General features: G+C 33.8%; 2 protein-coding genes and 1 long non-coding RNA gene across 9 annotated transcripts; 2 read left to right on the top strand and 1 right to left on the bottom strand.

Annotated features, from left to right (window-relative positions):
* Nucleotides 1-3,217: 3,217 nt before the first annotated feature.
* On the bottom strand, nt 3,218-6,414 carry LOC131004396 (uncharacterized). 7 transcript variants are annotated; one of them, XR_009094992.1, is made up of 3 exons: nt 5,976-6,371; nt 3,938-4,025; nt 3,218-3,488 (listed from the first exon to the last, which is right to left on the bottom strand). XR_009094992.1 is itself a non-coding variant. In XM_057931078.1 (3 exons), exons 1-3 carry the CDS (start codon nt 5,904-5,906, stop codon nt 3,484-3,486), a joined length of 264 nt encoding a protein of 87 aa, XP_057787061.1. In that variant the 5' UTR covers nt 5,907-5,969; the 3' UTR covers nt 3,218-3,483. The 7 variants fall into 7 exon arrangements, 2 of the variants coding, with proteins under 2 accessions (XP_057787061.1, XP_057787060.1); XR_009094990.1 differs by having other exon boundaries at nt 3,948-4,025; nt 5,976-6,370; XM_057931078.1 differs by lacking the exon at nt 5,976-6,371 and adding an exon at nt 5,736-5,969.
* Nucleotides 5,266-5,757, top strand: LOC131004397 (uncharacterized). The gene is made up of 2 exons (XR_009094993.1): nt 5,266-5,365; nt 5,626-5,757. It is a non-coding gene; the product is annotated as an uncharacterized LOC131004397 (long non-coding RNA).
* A 2,327-nt stretch (nt 6,415-8,741) lies between the features above and the next one.
* LOC131004395 (probable aspartyl protease At4g16563) lies at nt 8,742-10,607 on the top strand. The gene has a single exon (XM_057931076.1). It carries the CDS (start codon nt 8,927-8,929, stop codon nt 10,355-10,357), a length of 1,431 nt encoding a protein of 476 aa, XP_057787059.1. The 5' UTR covers nt 8,742-8,926; the 3' UTR covers nt 10,358-10,607.
* Nucleotides 10,608-22,877: the final 12,270 nt, after the last annotated feature.

Here is a 22,877-nt window from a genome sequence, read left to right as displayed (position 1 = left end):
AAATTTATGGTCCAGAGTTCGAATCCCAAAGGTAGCAAAAAATTATTTTTCGCAATTCATGCCTTTATACAGTTTATTCATGCGTGTCATACATAAAATTCATGCATTTTTGCTGGTTCGTAATTCTTAAAATAAGGGTGGTTTATTGAATAACCGCCCCCTATATATATATATGTATATATATATATATATGAGAGGGCTACGGTATAAATATTTTTTAACATATAAAATACGAATTACCTAAAATTTATAAATCCTGTGTAAAATACATATGAATTCGCTGTATAAATGTATGAATTGCGAAAAATAAATTTTTTCTTACCTATGTGATTCAAACTCAGGACCATGAATTCATTCAACAAGTTGATAAATCAATCGTAGATCCTGTGATCCAAGGACTAAAAATAATTCCTATTTTATATTCTAAAAGGTTTTTTTATTTTAATCCACTCCTTAAAATAAGAAATAAGAACTAGAAAAAATGTATAAATTTTATGTAGAACACGTATGAATTCGCTGTATAAAGGTATGAATTGCGAAAAATAAATTTTTGCTACCTTTGAGATTCAGGATCATGAATTCATCCAACATGATGATGAATCAACCGTAGATCTTGATGATCTAAGGGTTGAAAATAATTTTTATTTTATACTTATTTTAGCCCTCCCCTATATTCTTAAGATATAAAATAAGAATCATTTTAAGTCTTTATATATATATATATCTAAAATTTCTAATTAACATAATAAAATTTAAAAAATTAATTCAGTAAACCCAACCTCATATATACATATGGATGTATCATGTATGATGTATGCGAATGGACAATGATAAGAATATGTTATTGCAACTATAAGGAGTGAAGATTAAAAGAAAACATTAGACAGCCGACATGAGTTACTAAGATGTGACAACATTTTGTTTCATTGAAAAAAAGATTAAAGAATGCGGTTGGAGCCTCGCCTCGTCTCGTCTTTGTCGTATCTCTATGGGCCGGGCGTCTGTGGTGTCTTCTATTCACTTCCCATTTATGAGACACAGAAATCTTTTATATTTATAGCAATATGAATTATCTATTAATTGTTCGGAGAGATGGTGAATTCAAATTAAATTTCAATTACCGTTAAGAGGGTATTAAAATTTGAACATATTAACTGCAGAGTTAAGTTCCATTATCTTCTTCCAATTGATATTCCTATCTCAATCTTCACCTAACTTCATTTAGATGCACATAAACTCAATTACAACCTTTAATTTTAGGATGAAATTCTGAATTAATTGGCCGGCTTAGTAATCACATTTTTCTTCTATTCGTCAGCTCAACTTTAGCTCTTCCCTTAATCATAGAGCTCTTTCTCTTTAAGCTTTCTATAACTTGATTGATCTAACAAAATTTGTTGGATCATCATTTTAATTGAGAATTTTGAGATAATTTAAAATATCTTTATTGAGTTTTTTTTCAAATCCCAACACTTCAAAAATAGTGTTTTGAAAAATATTTTTTGAGTGGACCTGTTTGATCTTCGGACAAAACTGATGTAGCTAATTAAATTAAATATAAATAAATTATTATATTTCATACAAAATAATAAACGTCCCAAAAATATAGGGCATGCAAATTGAGGAAATGTAGATAAAATAAATAAAAAAGAAAGTAGTAGAAAAGTAAATATGATTAAAAATAGAAAGAGTAAATATAATAATTTATTTATTTTTAAAATTTTAAATATTAGGAATAGAACTAGGGATGTCAGTCTAGCCCCGAAACCCGTGGGCTGGCCCGATTAACCCGCCACCCGAGAGGGTTAGGGTTGAATATTTTCAACCCGATAAAAGTTACAATCCGATTAGCCCGTAACCGAATAGCCCGGCACCCGATACGGCCGGCCCGACTAACCCGATGGGCTAACCCGAAACCCGAATACTTAATATTAAATATTTAGATATAAAAATAAAAAAATGACAAAATATTATATAGTCTCATCATTTCATTTTTCTGTATTTTTGAGATGCTTTGCTTCTATGAATTCAAACTATTGTTGGATATTTTATTATTTTTTCGTTAACAAAATTGAACATTTTATTATTACCAACTTATTTTATATGTTATGCAATCTTGGTGTTTTTTTCAATATCATATATTTTTGGCATTTCATGTTTGCTATATAATTTATATCTTTGATTTCTATGTATATTTTATACATTATACATTAGATCATTAAAAATAACAAAATACAAATGATTATTTTATTTTACGCATTTAAGCCGACTAGTCCGATGGGCTAGCCCGAAACCCGAACGTTTAGGGTTAGGGTTGAAAATTTATAACCCGACAAAATCCCCAACTCGATTAGCCCACACCCAATTAATTCGAAACCTGATAGGGCTGGCCCAAAATCTGATGGACTGGCCCCATAGATTGACATCTCTAAATAGAACCTCTCAAAAACAAAATTAAAACGTCGTAAGCGGGGACGAAAAGAGTAGCTGTTACTTGCCATGCATAAAATTTAGCATGTAGTGGTTTCATATCATTACTTCATTAGAGTTGGGTGACGCACCAAATTTATGTGGCTAAAATTAAAATAAGCACTCAATATACAGGTGGCAAAATTGCCATTTGGACTTCCTCAATCTTTGTTTTCTTTGGTGTGCCAAATTTTCAAATAAAGAAAGAATGCCACACCATTGTCTTTCCTCTTTTATCGTCTTTGTCATCATTTATTTATATCATTTGGTTTCATTTTGTCATGTTTGGTCACGAAGGTGTTGTTTTATGCAAGTATATATAGAGAGAGGGATTAATATGCCGGTCAGTTTATACACTATTATTATTATATATATAGAACGGGGGTTAATAGGTTCATTTATACATTATTATTTAATAAAAGCAAATAATATTTATGAGTTAAAAAATAAAAAAATTTAATCTTTTTAATGTAAATATATAAGTACACCGTTAATGATTTAAAAATTTAAAATTAAAAAAAATTCCCCTCCGCCCACTTGTGATGGTCCCACTTATTTAGGGACTTACACGTAGGCTTTGGGTGGTTTAACTAAAATAATTACTCAACTGCTTTACTAACTAGCTAGTTAATTAGCGGAAATAATTAACCCAACTACTCTGCTAAAATAGGTTAATTAGCAAAAATAATTAATCTAAAATTTGGAGAGATTGCTCAAGGCAAACCCAATTTGATGCAGGTATGAAGACTTCAGTCAAACTTGGATAACTATATAAAAAAAGAGAAGTCGAATACTCAAGAACAACTCAATTTTCCAATTGTCAATAAAATAAAATTTGTTCTTAGGTGCCACGTAGGGCATGTTCAAAAATTAAGTTTAACTAGGGGAAACTGAAGGTGACTCATTCAAAGACATGAGACCAACTAGAGAAAATCTTGTCAATGATGATCTTGACGTGCTTGTATTGTTCCTGACCAATACCACCACTCACCCTTCACTGCACCCGGATCCTCATCAATCTGCAAAAGATTTAAAAAAAAATTGGGTTGAATACTAGTGCACTCAGTGAAGTTAATGTCATTTTCTTTAAAACTTATTTTAAAGAATTTTCTACTGGTAAAATGCATGCTTGCCAGAAATATAGTAATACTTTAAGAAAATAGTTACTATAATTCAAAAATACTTTTACTGTGAGTCTGAGCTCCTGAAACGTGCGCACTTTGGGTTTGGTGTTACCTTGCTGGGTGCTAGGTATGGGGGACCCGGCCGACTCTGCCCATACTTAGACTTCTACTTGTGTACAATACTATGATCCCATGTTGGGGTCAGGGCCAATCGTCTTATTCGAGTGAACCCGACTCTTTCAGGCGAAGCCGACTTATAACTTTGTAACAACCAAACAAAAACTTTGCATGCATTCACAAATAAAATTCATTTGCTTTAACCTTAAAAGAGTGGGATTACTAACCCAAACTTACTTCGAAAATATAACCCACTTGTAAAATCTGGTGTGGGAGACTGAGCTTAGGCTGTAGAACCGTCTTGTGGATCAACCCCTACAAGACGAATATTAAATCTTAGCTCATGCTATAGATAACGGAAACTATTGTCTATCTAAGGTTCTCTAGGTCAAACTACTCTATGGTTCTTAAAACATAATAAAATCTAGAGATTATGTGTACTTTTACTCATTTTTTACTTGTTTTGGTGCCTTAACTAGGTTAACTCAACCCATTCTCTTTAAAACTTTGCACAAAACATATTTAAATTATCATGCATATGCAACTTAACTCAAGTGAATAATCTTTGAAAAATGATCACTCTCAACACTTAAATTTTATTTAAAAACTTTTGATCTCTGAAGGGGTTGTTTTCAAACAAACCATACTTATGCTTTAAAGCTCTAATATGGAGGCTCCAGAGGACATTCTGGAAATTAGAACTTGCAAGGATCATTTTCCAATTTGAATTGAGAAAATCAGAGATCAAACAAATAAAATATGGCCTCACAAAGATAGACACTTGCTAAGTAAAATCTGAAAATTCCAGACTTTCCAGACTTGAACTTGGTCATTAACTCACTTGGCTACATTAAAAAATTTACATCTCCCATTTCTAAAGTCCACTGGGAACCTAAAAGGTTAATCCAGACTCTAGAGAAAGTGTATAACACTTCTCCAATTGAACTCAACCCTAAAAGATTTATGGATCAAGAGATATTTATACTTCAAAATCAGTGCTCAAACTGGGTTTCAAATCAACATATGAAACAAAAATTGCAAAAACAAACTTGGGCTTTTCCAAAATGCTGAAACTTGACACAGAGACTCATAACATACAAAATAGTGCTCCGTATAAAAATGGGCTCAAAACTCAACGATTTAGGTTGGCCCTTGCATTCCCAAAGTTGTAGGCTATACAGAACCTATTGGGAAGTTCACTGGGACAACACTGAATTTCATAAATTCATAGTGGTTGTTGTCCTCACCCAAGCACTGAACTTCATAAATTCATAGCGGTCGTTTTCCTCACCCAAAAATGGTGAGGCTAGTGGCTAAAGAAAGCTGAAGAAGTCTAATACAACATACTCGAGTTTGAAGGGTTTTCACCAATTAAAACTGGACTTATGTCCAATTGGAAGAGATCTACTAAAACTGGATCTAATTTGAACAACAATTTTTTTTAAATCAAAAAATATTCTTAAGAGCTCGAAAAAATTTGAAATTTACCACAAGGCAAAAGACATACAGACATGCACACTGGTAAAATTGGAGAATTTTTATAAACCATTTGGTGGGTTGAAATTGTGTTACAAACCACTGCTGTGACAATGTGCCTTCGGCAGACTTCAGCCTTGCCCCTCTATATTGAGTATGGCCTGAGCGACAACATCAAGGTTTGAGCCAAATTGAGCAACCCTCATCCTAAACTTGGTTCTTAAACCTTAAAAAGTCACCAAACCCATCAATAAAATTCATGACACACACCAAGACATGATATATCTCATATCTATGCATATAAAACAAATATCCATGCTCATTTCAAGACTTAGTCAAAGAGATATGCATCCTTGTAGCTTAATCTTCACTCTAACTTTACGCCCTAATCCTTCTCTCACATCCTCCCTTGCTTTCCTAGCTTGCTTTAGGCTTCAAGGGGATGCTTTTGGGTGGTGAGATGATGGATGAAAAACCTTGGTCAAGGTATGTGTGTGTGGTGGCGCAAAATGGAGAGGGGAGAGAAAGGGGAGAGAGCTCTTGTCTTACCTTAGGTTTTTCACTTGGAATGAAAGGACATGAAGAAAGAAATTTGCACTTGAAGAGAAAGGGTGGGCTGAAAATAGGGGGTAGAGGGGAGGGATGCCTTCCACCAATGCATGTATCCATTTGTACTCTCAAATAAAGCATGTTCTTCACTTCACCATTTAAAGTAATCATGCTCTAAGGTTTTAATTTAAAATTCAAAACGTGGCTGCACTTTGATGTGTTTTAATGTAAATATCTCACCTCCGCGAAACCCCCAGAGCTGCTGCAGCGATATCTCACCTCCGCGACACTTTTTTTTCTTCTCTCCCTCTTTCTTTCTTTGTCCTGGTGCCGCTGCTTCTTCCCCCTCCGTGTTTTTCCTTTTTCCTCTACCTCCGCCGGCTGCCCTCCGCCACCGCGGTCGTCTCCTGCTACCCCTCACTCTCTTTCTCTCTGTCTCTCTCATCAACACTACCTTCTGCCTTGTAAATATTTTTTTATTCGAATTAAAGGAACAAAAATAAATCGAACTTTGTACTTTGTAAATACATATGAACTCTGAACTTAAAATATTGAATTTTAAATATTAATTACTTTACTATTAAATCAATACATTAATTTAGTTTAATGTAAAAGTTAATTAAGACGAAACATTAAAACTAGAATAAAGAAACACACCGAACAATCTCTACTATATTTATCACATGGGTGATTCTATTTGTAACCCCCATTTTACTCCTTATAACCTCTTTTTTAAAATAATAATAATAATTAATTAAAAATTTACTATTTTACCCTATATTCTATAATTCAAAATTAAATTAAATTTTAAATTTATCATTTTAATTTCCTTTTAGCCACAAATTTTGGAGATTTCTCTATATTTCGATTTTCTTGTAATTGGTAATTGTTCATTGTTGAAACCTCCAACCGGGGATATCCAACCTCAAAATACGAAAAGAAATTACTTCTATAGTTCTACAACACAATCATCAATTCTCAAACTAAATAATCTACCATTCAGTAAAAATATAGAATCAAATGAAGCGATTCACATCCATCTCATACTATAGCTATACGACTATACATATATATCAGTAGGAAGACAAAGAAATCAAGCACAGAACCATACAAATTGAATCCCAACAATTCAAACATCAACAAATTTAAAAAACAGGTAGTTTCGACAAACTAAATAGGATTGAAACAAATTCTGATTTCAGCTATGTTGCAAACCCTAATAACAGTTATCTTCTGGGTAGGATTTTGGTAGCGGGATTGATGGGGAGGGGTGGGCTTCATACAGAAAGAAACGCAAACAAATAAGGAATTGGATTTGCATGTTCTTGGTAACAACAAATTCCTGCATAATTTGCTCATCGGCAAATTCCAGGAGTCGGGATTTGCATGTTCTTGGTAACGGGCGATTTCAACAATGAACAATTAGCAATTACAAGAAAATCGGGCTATAGAGAAACCTCAAAAATTTATGGCTAAAAGAAATAGAAATGGTGAATTTAAAATTTAATTTAATTTGGGGCTATAGAATATAGGGTAAAATAGTAAATTTCTAATTAATTATTATTAGTATTTTAAAAAAGAGGTTATAAGGAGTAAAATAGGGGCTGTGAATAGAATCACCCTTATCACATCCATAGCTGACGTAATATGGGCCGTATATGATTGACGACTTCTTCCACGAACCTAACTAATGTGTCACTGATGATATATGTACCCAAAAAACTATGAAAGATAGTCAAGTAACGTTTTGTAATGTGACTAATGTCTATGACTCTGAATTTAAGTTCAGTCGCATTCAATCAAGGATACTACCGTCACCACCAATTTGGCAGCCACTTTTTAATTTTTACTATCTATAATTGTTATAAATCTCAATTTTGCCCTTTTTCACATTTTCAATTTTTTATAATTTTGTCATTAGTTTTAATATTTTATTTTTTTAGTATAATTGTAATATAATTAATTAAAGTTAATTGCATATAAATTATTGAACTTTCAACAAATTCTCATTTTGTATACGAACTTTAAAAATTTTATTGAAATTACTCAACTATTAATTTTTTTTCTCTCATTTTGCATAGTTCCTTTTTTTATCGTAGTGACATGGCATAATTATGATCTACTTGACATGACCGTGTGAAAAAATAGAACTGTAGTTGGATGGAAACGACGTCATTTCAGGCCCAAAGTTTGGTCTGAAAATAGACAAATATGCAAAATGAGAATAAATTAATAGTTGAGAATTTTAATAAAAGATTTTAAAGTTCATGTGCAAAATGAGAATTTGTAGAAAGTTCGGTAATTTATAGTATGCAATCAACCCTTAATTAATTTTCACTAATTCAATTATGATTTATATATTTTGTATTTACTGTATTTTCAATTTTTGAAGCAATAATTGACTATTAGGATTAAATAATTTAAATTTTTAAAATTTTAAATTTGAGTGACAATATTAATTAAGATTTATTATATATTATTCACTCCGTCCCATTGATAATGGTCCTATTTTTTTGGGCACACATATTAAGGAAGCATTATTTAATAGTACTATCAAGTAAAGATACTCACTTATTTTAAGACATAAAATGTATTTTGGGTCATTATAAATGGAACACCATATAGTAAATTTTGGTCATTATCAATAAATGAATAGAGAAACATTTATTATTTTATAATAAATAATTATAAAATAATATTTCATCCATTCACGAAAAATATGATATTTTTTCATTTTTGGCGTCCATCAAAATTATGACACTTTTCTTTTTAGGACATGGTTTCAAATTATTTCCTTATTTTTTATTTTTATAAATATTCTATTTATAAAAGAATCACCCTGATGCACATTTAATTTGATTTTAATAATTTATTTCATACAATATTGTGACCATTTCTTAACTGCATAAAAATCACCCATTGTCCCTCAAAAAAAAAAAAAAAAAAAAAAACACCCATTGTTTTATTAAAATTTATATCCAATAGAAAAACAGAATAAACTATTCTCCATTGGACAATAAACTTGAGTCTTTATTCTCCCTCTTTAAAACCCTCCCTCTCACTCCATTCCTTATTCTTGTCCACCTTTCATTTCCTCTACACACGCACAGACTTGATATATAATACAAGTACGTGAATCAACACACACTTATCAGTATCATCACTCTCTCATTGACCTCCCTCTTCCTCTAATGGCACCTCCCCATCTCCTTCTCCTTCTCCTCCTCCTCTTCTCTCTCTCCTCCCTCCAACCTTCTCTCTCCTCACTCCTCCTCCCCCTCTCCCACTCCCTCTCCTCCGCCCTCTTCAACTCCACCCCGCACCTCCTCAAGTCCACCGCCTCCCGCTCCGCCTCCCGCTTTCGGCGGCGCGTCTCCCTCCCCCTCTCCCCGGGGGCGGACTACACCCTCTCCTTCTCCCTCGGCCCCCAAACCATCTCCCTCTACATGGACACCGGCAGCGACGTCGTTTGGGTCCCCTGCCACCCCTTCGACTGCATCCTCTGCGAGGGCAAGTACTCCCCCTCCTCCATCCCCCACCCCTCCCCCCTCAACCTCTCCTCCGCCGCCCGCCTCCCCTGCAAATCCCCCTCCTGCTCCGCCGTCCACTCCTCCCTCCCCTCCTCCGACCTCTGCGCCATCGCCAATTGCCCCCTCGAGACCATCGAAATCAGCGACTGCCACAAATTCCCCTGCCCCCCTTTCTACTACGCCTATGGCGACGGCAGCTTCGTCGCAAAGCTCTACCACGACACCCTCTCCTTCCCCTCCTCGCCGTCTCTCAATCTCCCCAATTTCACCTTCGGCTGCGCCCACTCCGCCCTCGGCGAGCCAATCGGCGTCGCCGGATTCGGCCGCGGACGCCTCTCCTTCCCGGCGCAGCTCGCCCGCAGCTCGCCGGAGATCGGCAACTACTTCTCCTACTGTTTGATCGCGCACGAATTCGACGCCGCGCGGGTTCTGAAGCCGAGCCCCCTCATTCTCGGCCGGCGCGAGAAGAAGAAGAAGATCAATAGCGATATCTCTGAGGAAGAAGAAGAGGTTTACTACAGCTACACGCCGATGCTCTACAATCCCAAGCACTCATACTTTTACTGCGTCGGCCTCGAGGCGGTTTCAATCGGGAAAATCAAAATTCCGGCGCCGGCGAGCCTCCAGCGGGTCGACCGGAGGGGGAACGGCGGGATGGTGGTGGACTCGGGGACCACCTTCACCATGCTGCCAAGGAAATTCTACCTCGCGGTGGTGCGGGAATTTAACCGGCGCGTTGCGGCGGCGCACCGGCGGGCGGGCGGGGTGGAGGAGCGGACGGGGCTGAGCCCGTGCTACTACGGGGATTCCTTCGACGACGTGCCGCGGCTGGCGTGGCATTTCGGGGGGAATTCGACGGTGGCGATGCCGCGGAGGAACTACTTCTACGAGTTCCTGGACGGCGAGGCGAAGCGGAAGGTGGGGTGCGTGATGCTGATGGACAGTGGGGATGAGGCGGAGAGCGAAGGCGGGCCGGCGGGGCTGCTGGGGAACTACCAGCAGCAGGGGTTTGAGGTGGTTTATGACTTGGAGGAGAAGCGCCTCGGCTTCGCCAGCCGCAAGTGCGCATCTTTGTGGGATACTTTGAAGTAGCGGCTAACGTGCGCAAGTCAACTGGGTTGACTCCTTTGGAACATGGTCAAACAGGTCGGGTCGTATCTGCCTAAGATTTTAACTGCTTCAAGTTTTGTGAGTTGATGGAAGAAATTGAGATAATTTTGGAGGGTCGACGTGCAAATAATGGAAGCTTGTAAATTTGTAAATTTTTTATATTAATTTGTTGTTTGTGTATGTGTAACATACCCCTTGGATATAAAGGAAAAACTAAAATTAAATTGTCTAATTTTTTTTTTGGTTTTGATGTGGTGCCAATCTCCAGGTGCTACAATATTTGTGCGCTTTGGTAAATTTCCAGTCGTGTAGCGTGTAATATGGTGGGTTTTTATCATTACAAAATTAAATATGAGGATTGAAACACTAATGGCAAAAACGAGCCAAGATGGAAGCAATTTGAACTTGTGTAGTGCGAATAACCAATTTAACAGAGTTTGCCTTGTATAATCATGATAGTTTATTTTATATGATTGAATATTTTTGTTTTTAAAAATATAATTTCTCCAATTCAATTTTTTATATGGTATAAAAATCAAGAAAAAAATAGTTTGAATGATAAAAATAATCGAAGGTCTTGTGATATTTCAAAATTTCAATACATCTAAGTAAATAAGGATTTAGTCTTACTAATTTTATCTATCAACGTTAATCCTTCAAATTAAATGTCTTTGAGATGATTAGTTATTTATATGAATTTTTTAGATTAATGGGCCGTTTATTTTGGATGATTAGTCTTGATAGATAAAAATAATAAGATTAATTTCTTATTTACTTTGATGAATTGCAACTTTGAGACATCGCAAGGCCTTTGATTATTTCCATAATTCAAGCTAATTTTATCTTATTCTTATGACATGTACATTGTGAGATTGGAAATATTCTACTCTAAAGGATAAAAATACTCAATCCTACATATAATCAATCATGCAAAGTAAACGTCTCATAAGAGTATTCCCATCCTTTCAACTCTACGTGTGGACGGTATTTTCGTTCTTTCGTATGGAATAGGAGTGCGCATTCGATTATATGGTTCGATTTTTGCTAAAACCAAATCAAACCATATTTTTGTTCGGTTTGAAAAAAAAATCGAATCGAACCAAATTAATCAAAATTTTTATAATTAAAACCGAACCGAAAAACCGAATTAATAAAAAAATCGAAAAAAATGAAAATTTTGAAAAAAAAAAACAGAAAATTCAAAAAAAAAACTATAAAAATTTAAAAAATATTAGAAGTTAGATATTAGTATAAAATTATAATTAAAATATTATATTATATATATATATATATATATATATTATAAATATAATTCAATTTTTCGATTTTAAAAAATCCGAACCGAATCAAACCGAAAAATCGAAAGTTTGTGAAAAAAAATCGAATCGAACCGAAAAATCAAAAAAATTGAACCATATTTTAAATTTTCGATTTGAATCGATTCAATTATTCGATTTCAGATTTTTTGTTCATCCCTAGCACAGAGTGACTCATCTTTTCAAAGTTCATTTGTATTGCACTGGGTGGTTACGTCAATTAGTTGTATTTTGAAGATTTTATAGTTAATTGAATTATTTGTCGTTTTGCAGTTGATGTGGTTTAGGTATGAGACCGCACTTTAGCTTTGCCACTAATTTTTTTTGAATATTCAAGTTTCTCTCGTTATTTCTCTAACTTTCACCTTTGTCTAAATGTTGTCAGAGTTGATTTATTTCTCTAACGTAAGTATAACATAAAGTTAGTATATTTAAGCCCTCAAACTAAAAAAAAGTTACTCCCTCCGTCTACGAAATAAGTACCCATATTTCCTTTTTCGTCCGTCCACGAAATGAGTACCCATTTCCCTTTTTGGCAAGTGTATCCCACGCATCTCTTTAATTAATACACTAAAAAAGTGGAACCCTTAAACTATTCACATTACATTCCATACATTTCTTAAAACCCGTGCCGTCCACAAATGGGTACTCATTTCGTGGACGGAGGGAGTAGTATATTGAAATGTAATTGACCTTTTCAACTATAATTCTTATTCATTGAGCTTGATCCAATGAAGAGAGAGTATAATATCATTCAAGCGATCACGAAATCACACAAAATAGGTTAATCACATTTGTAACATGTGTTACTTAGATGTGGAGGGGATTTATTTTGAACTAGCCAAATTGAATTTATTTTTTCTTAAGATCCATTACTGGTTAATTTAATGCTGATTTTAATGTAGGATAGACCATTGTTTTTTATACATTTAGTAAGATTATGAAAATGACATTTGATAGTTCAAAATGGCAAAATTGGGGCAACAAAAACTCTCTATTTCTAAGGGCATCCACAGCCTTTGTGTCTTAGACTGTGTCTTAGATAGTTGTCCCCACCTAAGACACAACTCTCCACAACCCTTATGTCTTAGCTTGTGTCTTAAATCATCACTTCCACAAAATCCCCAATTCTACATTTTAATTTTAAATTTTTATTAAAATTAAAATTCAACATTACAATAATTAAAGACGCGATTGTCCTTTGACGATTGTCCAACGATTAAAATTTCAAATTTTAATTAAAATGCACGTGAACATGATGTCGTTCATTTCCTCCTTGTGCCAAAGACGCGATTGTTCTTTGACGATTGTCCAACGAGCTTGAAGCACGCCGAAAGCTTGTTCGATATCCTTGCGAGCTGTTTCCAGCATCACTTTGAACCTCTTACTCTTCGAGTCCGTCGGATGTGTAGGACTCTTCACGAAAACAGGCCAATTGGGGTAGATGTCGTCAGTCAAGTAGTACCCACTCGTATAGTAGGAGTTGTTAACTTGATATGTGATCGGCACAGCCCTTCCTTGTAGGCGATCGTTGAACAACGTCGAAGAGTTGAGCACGTTGATATTGTTGTTCGAACCAGGAGTCCCAAAAAAGGTATGACAGATCCATAGATCTTGAGATTCGACAGCTTCGAGGATGATGGTCGGTTCCCCTTGATCGCCTCGAGTGTATGCTCCTTGCCATGCCGTTGGACAATTCTTCCACGCCCAATGCATGCAATCAAGGCTCCCTAGCATTCCCGGGAAGCCGTGCTTCACCTCGTACAGTGCTAGAAGCCTTTGGCAATCGGCGGAAGTCGGCCTCCTCAAGTATTCCGCGTCGAAGGGTTGGTTGATGACTCGACAGAATTTGCGCAAGCACTCCAACAAGGTGGACTCGGTAATCCGTAGATACTCATCGTACTGGTCAGCTGCCCCACCATTTGCTAGCATACGAATAGCAACCGTGCATTTCTGCAACGGTGTGAAGCCGGGTCTACCAAGTGCATCCGTGCGTTGTTGGAAGTATGGATCGGACTGCACAGCGTCGACGATGCGCAAAAACAATGCACGACGCATACAAAATCGACGCCGGAAAATGGAGTCGGGGTAGACCGGATTTTCTGCAAAACAATCTGCGTGCAAACGTTGTGCTCCGGCTTCACGGTCCCAATGAATGTACGCCTTCTTTGCTACCCTTCTTCGAGGACGACGGGTTTCCGTCTCCGAATCACCAATAGCTTCAACAATTTGATGAAATTATTGCACGAGATGGGAGAATTGTTGAGCACGTTGCTCGTTGCCGCTTGATGAAGATGATGACATTTTTGTAGAGATTTTTTTGATGTGGAGATGATTTTTTAAAAGTGAATTGAATGGAATAGAAATGGGGTATATATAGATAATGTAAAAAGTTTTTTTTTTTTTTTTTTTGAAAAACCTATACTACCATTTGAATCCAACGGTCTGATTTTTTTAAAAAAATAGAAAACAATCGAAAAATTTGACAAAAACCTATACTACCATTTGCCCTTCGTCCCGTGTCGCCATGGAAACGCGGCCTCGACCTCGCCCAAGTCACCAGCGCGGACGGGTATCCGTCGACGCGCCTCGACCCGAGGCACCGAGACCGCACTGGAGATGCTCTAAGAGGTCATTGATTTAAGTTGTATCTCTAAAATAAAAAGAAAATGGCATTTTGTCAAAAAAGATGTAATGAGGCAAGTCTATATAGATGCTGATGACTTAAATTTTTTAGTTCCGTGACATATGCAGGTATATATATACATCCTACATAAATATTACTAGCATTTGCACGAGTTAATTGTGTTACATATATAATCAACAAAGTTGGCTAAATTAAATACACCAACTAGTTTGTACATTTAATAAGAATCATAACCTGTTTCTTTTTTCTTTTTGCTACCTGATTTTGGAAAGTAGCAAATAGGTAATCAAATTTGTTGGATTTGGGGAAACGTATGTGGTTGATGCTACCTCGCATACAAAATACTCAATTTCATTAGATTTTTTGTACATCTTTAAATGGATCTCATTAACTCTTTTAAATTTTTTTTGAGAGAATTAACTCATTTAATTAAATTTATGATAATTATATTTACAAATAAATATGCATAACATCGACATAAATAAGACTGATATATATTAACCAAATTGAAATAAAATTGACGTAGTTGGTAAACAATAACTCATCCAAAGAAATGAGTGCATCTTTCCATTTTTGGTTTGTGTAGTCACATTACACGCAACTCTTCTGCCACTGCAGAAATAATGATCCAAGCTCATCAATTGCGATTCTTTACATTTGGAAGACAGCTGTCTTTTTTTTTTTTTTTTTTATTACTAGTTTTTTATGGGCATTTACAATTGTCTCATTAATTTAGACCACAAATATTAAGAGAATATGTAATTAGTAGATAAAATGAGTTAGTGAAGAGAGAAATAAATTGAGATTTGTAAAAATAGGTATAAAGAGAGTAAGTAGTGGGTCAATTAATTAATTAATCTCTTAATTATTTGTTAAAAAAAGGAATGAGATATTTATAATGAGACATCCTATTATAAAAATTGAGTTATTTATAATGGGACGGAAGGAGTTATTTTTGTGTCTTAAATACAAGGCATATAGTATCTTTTTTATAAGAAAAAGAAGATATGATAAAACCACTGGTACCAGAGGTACCTAGAAAGTCATACATGAAGAAAGAGAAAAAGTTAATGAACACCATGACAAGAAATTAATATCCGGGGACCAAATTCTAAAAGCTGCATTCCAGCTCCAAAGCCTTCCTTTAATTTCCATCACCACCTCCTCAGAAACCCAAGTTATTCCTTCAAATCTGCTTTCATTGCGTCTCTTCCATAACACCCAAACCGTACAGACCCATAATGCTCTAAGAAGCTTCCCACTCTTCTTACCTCTGCCAAGATGTGTAAACCATTCAAAGTGTTGAACCAAGCTCCTCGGTCTCGCCGAGGGGAAGCCAACCCACTCAACAATATCATCCCACACTTGTTCCGTTTTCGGACATTCCAACAAAAAGTGTTCGGCCGTTTCTTCTTTTGACACACATCCATTACACCACAAATCCTCCGTCGTGAGCACTTTCCTCCTAAAAAGGTTGTCACAAGTTGCTAACCTGTTTCTCAAACATCTCCATGCGAACACTCGAGCCTTCTGCGGAGCTGGAATCTCCCAAACTTTTGCGAGCTGCTCCTTAAAAGGCTGTGTTGAAGAGTTGGCGTTCCTAACTGCCGCCAACTTATGGTATGCTGAATTTGTAGAGAACACACCATCTTTTGAAGCTTTCCAAAACCATCCATCATCTTTTCCTGGACAAAGAACGAACTCAGAAAGAAAAGCTGTTAGTTCCCCAATCTTCGCCCTCTCCCTGTCAAAAGGTTCTCTCCTCCATCTAAACTCCCATTCCCATTTCCCCTCCACCCATTTGCCATACTCGCTAATAGACACGTCTTTATCTTCACAAAACTGAAAGAGTCTCGGGAAAACAAAGCAAAGTGGTTTGGAGCCCGCCCATCTGTCTTTCCAGAATTTTGTGTCTCGACCATCCCCTACCTTACGCACCAAATTCCCCAAAAACCAGTCCTTTCCCATCCCACCCCCGGCCTCCATCACCTTCGGCCACCACCAAGGCATATAGTATCTTGTGATGTGATTGCTCCAGAGTATACAAAATATATTTATAATTTTTTTAAAACTAAATATATTTATAAAATTAAAAATACTATAGAATGTAAATTCTGTTCACAAAGGCATAGATTTCGCAAGACACAATGGCTAGGGATCGTCAAACACTGATTAAAACTATTATTGAATATTGATATTGGTTTTTCAAATCTATCGTTTAATTTGTTAAACTCTATTTAAGTTGCATTGTGGTTATCTTTGATTCGTGATCATTATTTTATATTCTCTTCTTTTTAGTGGAAGTTGTATTTTTTTTTTTGAAACAAAAGAATAATCATTATATTAGAAGTAATCCTACAAAAGAACGCGCAAAACCAATAAGGGAAATCAATAATCCAACAAACTGATTGCTGACAAGAACGTGTAATTAAATTGCGCTAAACTATGAACAACTTTATTGACAAGAGCGTGTAAATTACTCGTTCACTTCAAAGCTTCATTGAATAACCTCCGCAATATTCAGAAGCATAATCCAATTAGCATTCTTCAAAATTCGCCAAAATATAGATCTTTTGAAAGATCAGTCCATGTTCCGTCGATTCCCACCAATCATGACATCGCCATAAATTGTTTAACATGAATAAATTAAAATTAATTTAGGCTAGTTAGGCTAGAAAATTTCAAAATCAAAAATTTGAAAGTTGTATTGTATAACATAAATAAATTATCAATGGATGAGTTTATTTTGAGTAAACTGGATTTTAATTTAGGCTAGTTAGGCTAAAAAAATTTAAAATCAAAATTTTCGGCCTTGATGACCATAAACCTTCGACTTTCAAATTAATCCGTTGGATCAAATTATTCACAATTTCTTTTAGCATGTACTATAAAACTCCTTGATGAACGTATTCTTTTTACAAAAAATAGGTTATGTTTTTTTAAGAAAACGTGCCTTAGTTTAAAAAAGATTTCTCGCTTGATCTCATATTAAATGAAAAATTAAATAAATATCCTGACCGACAACAGATTTTTTTCTAAACAATTTTAATTTTCAATTTTCACGTCGGAATTTTTCATTAAGCGTGAAATATTAAAATTGAAGAGTTAAATTAATAATGAGTACAGCTTCTAAAAATAAATCAAAACAAATTTCCCAAATATATATCTAAAACGAGTTTAATTAAGAAGCAAAGTAATAATTTTTTTATAATTAAATAGTGAAAAAAAAAACTGATCAGTCTGCAGGCTATTCACTTGGTTTTCGGTATTTTCGATTTGAGTCTTACCTGTTTTCAATGTATATTCTTGATTCGACTATTACAAATAATTTCTTTTGCATAAAACGAGGATTACAAATTTATCAATAAAAAAGAATACACTTATAGATAGATAAATAAGTTTCTCTTCAAATTCAAAAGTTTTACTTTATAAAAGCACAAAACTTACATTCGGGTTGACTCACACCTAAAATAATATTTTTATAAAGTTCGAATTAAGATACGGGTTCAAATCAAAGTGCGGGTCAGGGTCTAAGTAGGTGTGCTGTACACGAGCCTTAAACGAGTCGAACTCGAACTCGTGTAACATATTAATTAAGAAGATTTTTTTAAATTTATAACAAATTCGAATTTGAACACCATATATACAAACATTTAACGAGTCAAGCTCGAGCTCAAGCTCGAATTCGATATTATCGAGCATCACCCGAGCCGAACTCGAACCGAGCCCGAGCTTAGTAAGTGGATGACGAGCCGAGCTCGATCATCAAGATAAAAGCTCGAATCGAGCTCGAGCCGAGCTCGAACACCCGAATATTTAAACGAGCCGAGCTCGAGCCTGCTAGTATTCGGCTCGGCTCGGCTCGTTTACAGTCCTAGGTGTGCAAAATCACCTCTTATAAAAATATTACTCCCTCCGTCTCAATTCAATAGGTCATAAGGTTTGGACACAGATTAGGCTTGGGCACGAATATTAAAAAATAAATAATTTATAATAAAATAGAAAAAAATAAAGTAATTTTTATTGAGAATATATGTGTTCAAAAAATAGGAGAGAAAAATAAGTAAAAAGATAATTATGTGTGAAGTACAATGATAATTAGTATAAATAATAAGTTATATAAGAATATTGGTTATGTGTTGACTTTTTATTTTAGGAAGTAACTTATTAAATTGAAACATCCAAGAAAATATAGTCCATTGAATTTTGTATATGTTCTTGAAATTATTGAACAAATAATAATCCTACCACGCGATGTCTCACGAATTTCACTGTAGACTGCTTATGGAATCGTGTGACGCTACTTTTTGAGAATGATAATAAATTAATAAGCAAGGATAATCAAGGATTTTATTTTTTTAATACATATTACGTCATGCGAATTTTGAACTATTTAAAGAGTCTTTTCTATGAAAAAAAAAGTCTTTTATATCTCAGTTTTCAGTTTGGGGTGGAGAATGTGAAAACTGAAATGAAGGGATAAAGATGAATTCTTGGATCAATTAAATTTGACAACTGTAATACCTTTGGCCTTGGACACGGTGAGATTGACATGCTAATATCTTTGGTAAATCTTTGAGAATGTATATTTTATATAAGTCGCATTGACTTAATTCTTTTTATTTTCGTACTTCAACTTTAAAGTTTATTACAATGTGATAATACTACAGGTCCAATAAATATAAGGTTATAGCAAAAAATTAAGTCAAATATATTAATTTTTGTTTTCTTAGACCTCCGAGTTTATAAGAACTCTTCATCATTATAAGTTAGACCAACATCAGGTGAACTTTCGACTGTCAATTAATATCTAATTTCGTCGAAAGTCAAATTCAGGTGAATATTGCGACAAAAAATATAATTTCGTGTATTTTTTAACTTAATTGAAAATTCAAATGAAAAATTACAACTTTTTTTTAAATTTGTGTATTTTTTTGCCGTCCCCTAAACATAACTCCTGCAAATATGACGCATTTTAAAGCTCTTAATCCAAGATTTGTTTGTTTTGAGAACTTCAAAATAAAGTTTCCAATTTCGAATATCAAACTAATGACATATTAGTGTAGACTGTGTAGTGGATATTTTTGTGATTAAATTATTCAGATTAGAATTTCATTGACATTTCATACGTCGAGCATACCTGTTTTATGTGATTTGTAGATTATTACTCGTGAACAAAATTTTCCAATGCACGACTCAAAATTTTATGTCATTGAAAAAATATTTTCGACTCCTAATGTTAACTTCTAGAAATAATTTGACTTATACTATGATTCTTTTGCAATATCATATACTCTCTCCGTCCCACGAATCTTGAGTCAATTCTTTTCGGCACGAGAATTAAAAAAATAGTATTTAGTGTGTTAAGTGTGGTAGATGAAAAAATGAAAATGTGAATAAAGAGATTTTTTTTATCATATAAGGAAATGATTCAAGATTCGTGGGACGGCCGAAAAGGAAAAGTGACTCAAAATTTGTGAGACGAAGGGAGTATAACCTATGTTCTGAAAAGTGTTAATTCATTTTTTTTATTGAATAGAAAGGGAACAGTAGAATTTGAATCTTAGATTCAACTGTTTATAAATTGAAGTATGCACCGCTGGATTATCCGTTTAAGGACGAAAATGTTAATTCATAAAAATGTTTTTTTAAGATGCATAAAAATACCCACGTGTAGAAATTACTCACTTATATAAAGTTTTGTAAGAAATATCCATATTTAAGTGTAATAACCTAAAAGTTAATTTGGTGATTTTTCTATAAAAATCAATAATACACTGATGCTGATTGACAAAACAAATAGATTAAATTGCCATATGCAGGGTTAGGGGATGACTAATAATTAATGTTAACAAGCAATATTAATGTTTTAATGCAATTATATATACTCTATTCTTTCACAAAAGAACATTTTAAGAGGAAGTGATATAGATCTCTAAAAAACATTATTGACTGTATTAAAAATAGTCAAAAGTGAAAAAGTAAGAGTAATTGAGATATTTATAAATAATGAGCTATAATTAAAAAATAAGTATAATTTTTTTTTTAGACTTTCCAAAAAGAAAAGCCGACTGTTCTTGAAAGCTCTTTGGATCTGCACAATTTGGATTTTGTGGAGACGAAGGAATGAAAGCAGATTCGAAGAAAAGGCATGGGAGCTTCAAAGCACGATCATGGATATTAAGACTAGAATGTGGAGTTGGAACAAGATTTTTGGGATTTTTGCTTGGGATTTGCCCTTTTCTGTGTGGTGCTCTACTGAGCTCTCTTGTTTCCTCTGTAATTGATTTTCGGTACCCCTGGTACCTGCTTTTAATATATTGCTCTTTCCTGATAAAAAAAAAAAGACTTTCCAAAAAGAAAACGTAATAGAACGAAGATGGTAATATTTTTTCAATTACCTTGCAACAATAAAGGTCATATTTTGATGATGTTGAAGTCTCCACAACGTAGGATATTTTATTTTAAAAAGTGTTCCATCAAAAAACAAAATTAAATAGTGAATAATTTACATTAGTTGCCATTCAAAGTGAGATTCGAATTTCCGAGGAGAAACCTACCTTAATTGAATTGTAGCTATTCATGTATTACAAACATTTTATTCATAGCTTGACTTATTTATTATTATTATTTTTTTAACAAAAAATAGCATTTTTAATGGATTTCATCCTTATATATATATAAGATCTAGTGAGAATCACCCATTATGTGAGAAGTAAGAATTAGAGGGTTTTGGCTAAGCTTTATAAGCTCTTTAAAATAACTTATAAGTGTGGTTCATTTGTTGCTAGCTTCCATTGTTGTTGAAAGTTTGAGAAGTCTCATAGGCTTGAAGAATCAATTCTTTTGTAAGTAATTTGTTACTTATTTTGAATTGGTGGAACGTTTCCCCCGAACGTAAATATGTTATCACTCAATTGGGTAATCATATCGTATGTTATTTTGTGTTTTATAAAAGGAGACATTACTAATGAAATAAAGGAAGTATTAATTAGGATTTGAATTTTTTAAACTATACTAGCATTTGCACCTCGTACATTGCACAATTTTTTTTATATTTATAATATTTATATAAAATTGATACCAATTCAATTATCATATTTATAACTATAATAAAAATTTATTTTTAAATAAATTCTTCCTCCATCCCTAAAAATTACCTTATTACCATATCTGGATGTTCCTGAAAATTGTGACATTTTCTTATTTGAAATGACTCCACAAACTTTCTCTCTCACTATTTACAAAAATGTATGAGACTCAATCTCCACTCAAACACAACTATCACATTTAAAAAAAAAACTCGTGCGCACTGGCTTCCGCACCCTCCCACTACGAATGCTCTAAAAACCTATAATTATTTAGATAGTGTAATCGTGTAAAGAACCTAAAATTATAAATTTTTTAATTTCGATAGTAATTATAGACTTTTAAAAAAATAAATTGAAATCACCCTTTAAATCTATTGAAAATTTACCTATTTTTATTTTAATAATTTTTATCTTATTATACATTTATACTATATTTAAATGGAAGCACATAAATAGAATTTAAAAAACTAATAGAAGTTAATGACGCATAACTATGACATTAGCGGTTAATTTTATAATTGTATTAATTTGAGTTTTGTAAAAATTAAGATTTTGATTTTTCTATAATTTACAAAATCGCCATTGAAATTAATTTTAAATTAAAACTTATATTTTATTAGGATGCACAAAACTACGTTTGGTCTAAAAATTTGTCGGTTAATTTATCCTATAAATTGCGGTTATTCTTTTATTAGGATGCACAAAACTAACACATCATCCATGAGAAAATTAAACTCGATTATGTTAATAAAGTTCACCGAAGCTGCACGAAATTTAACTCTTACGTAGGAATCTAAATATTACTTTTTCTGGTTCAATTTTTAGTATTCAATTGAGAGTGACATATGTTCTAATAAAGTGATTGTGTGTACTGTAAATAAAATAAAGGTCTCATATTTATAAAAATATTAATGTAATTAAAATAGAGCAAAGATCCTATTAATAAAAATAAATACAAAAATATGAAATAATTAAAAATACATGAATACTAAAATTTGACAAAAAAAGAGTATAATTAAAAAAATATATGTGGAAGTTGAGATAAAAAGAGTATAAGAGCATCCGCAATGGCCTTACTTGATAGCCTACTTGATAGCTTACTTGATAGTGGGGGACCACATTGAGTAAGTAGTGCTGCATTGGGGTTACTTGATAGCCTACTTGATAACATTAGTTTTGATTTTTATGTTTTCCATTTAAATTTAATTGCTCAAATTTAAATAACATATATTTTTTATAAAATTTAAATAACATATTTAAATAACAAATTTAAATTTAAATAACATATTTTTTTATACTCACTCCGTCCACAATTTAAAGCCCTACTTGCTCTTAAAAATTTGTCCACAATTTAAAGCCCCATTCTGCTTTTTATACCCTTTTACCCTCCCTTGCTATTTAAAATTACTACCCTTTGCCATTAATTATTCCTCCTCATTTTTTAACCC

This window comes from Salvia miltiorrhiza, unplaced genomic scaffold (genome assembly GCF_028751815.1).
Source record: "Salvia miltiorrhiza cultivar Shanhuang (shh) unplaced genomic scaffold, IMPLAD_Smil_shh original_scaffold_386, whole genome shotgun sequence".
In the NCBI taxonomy this organism is placed as follows: domain Eukaryota; kingdom Viridiplantae; phylum Streptophyta; class Magnoliopsida; order Lamiales; family Lamiaceae; genus Salvia; species Salvia miltiorrhiza.
The sequence above is the reverse complement of the archived record's forward strand: the minus strand, read 5'-3'. Positions and strand labels throughout refer to the sequence as shown.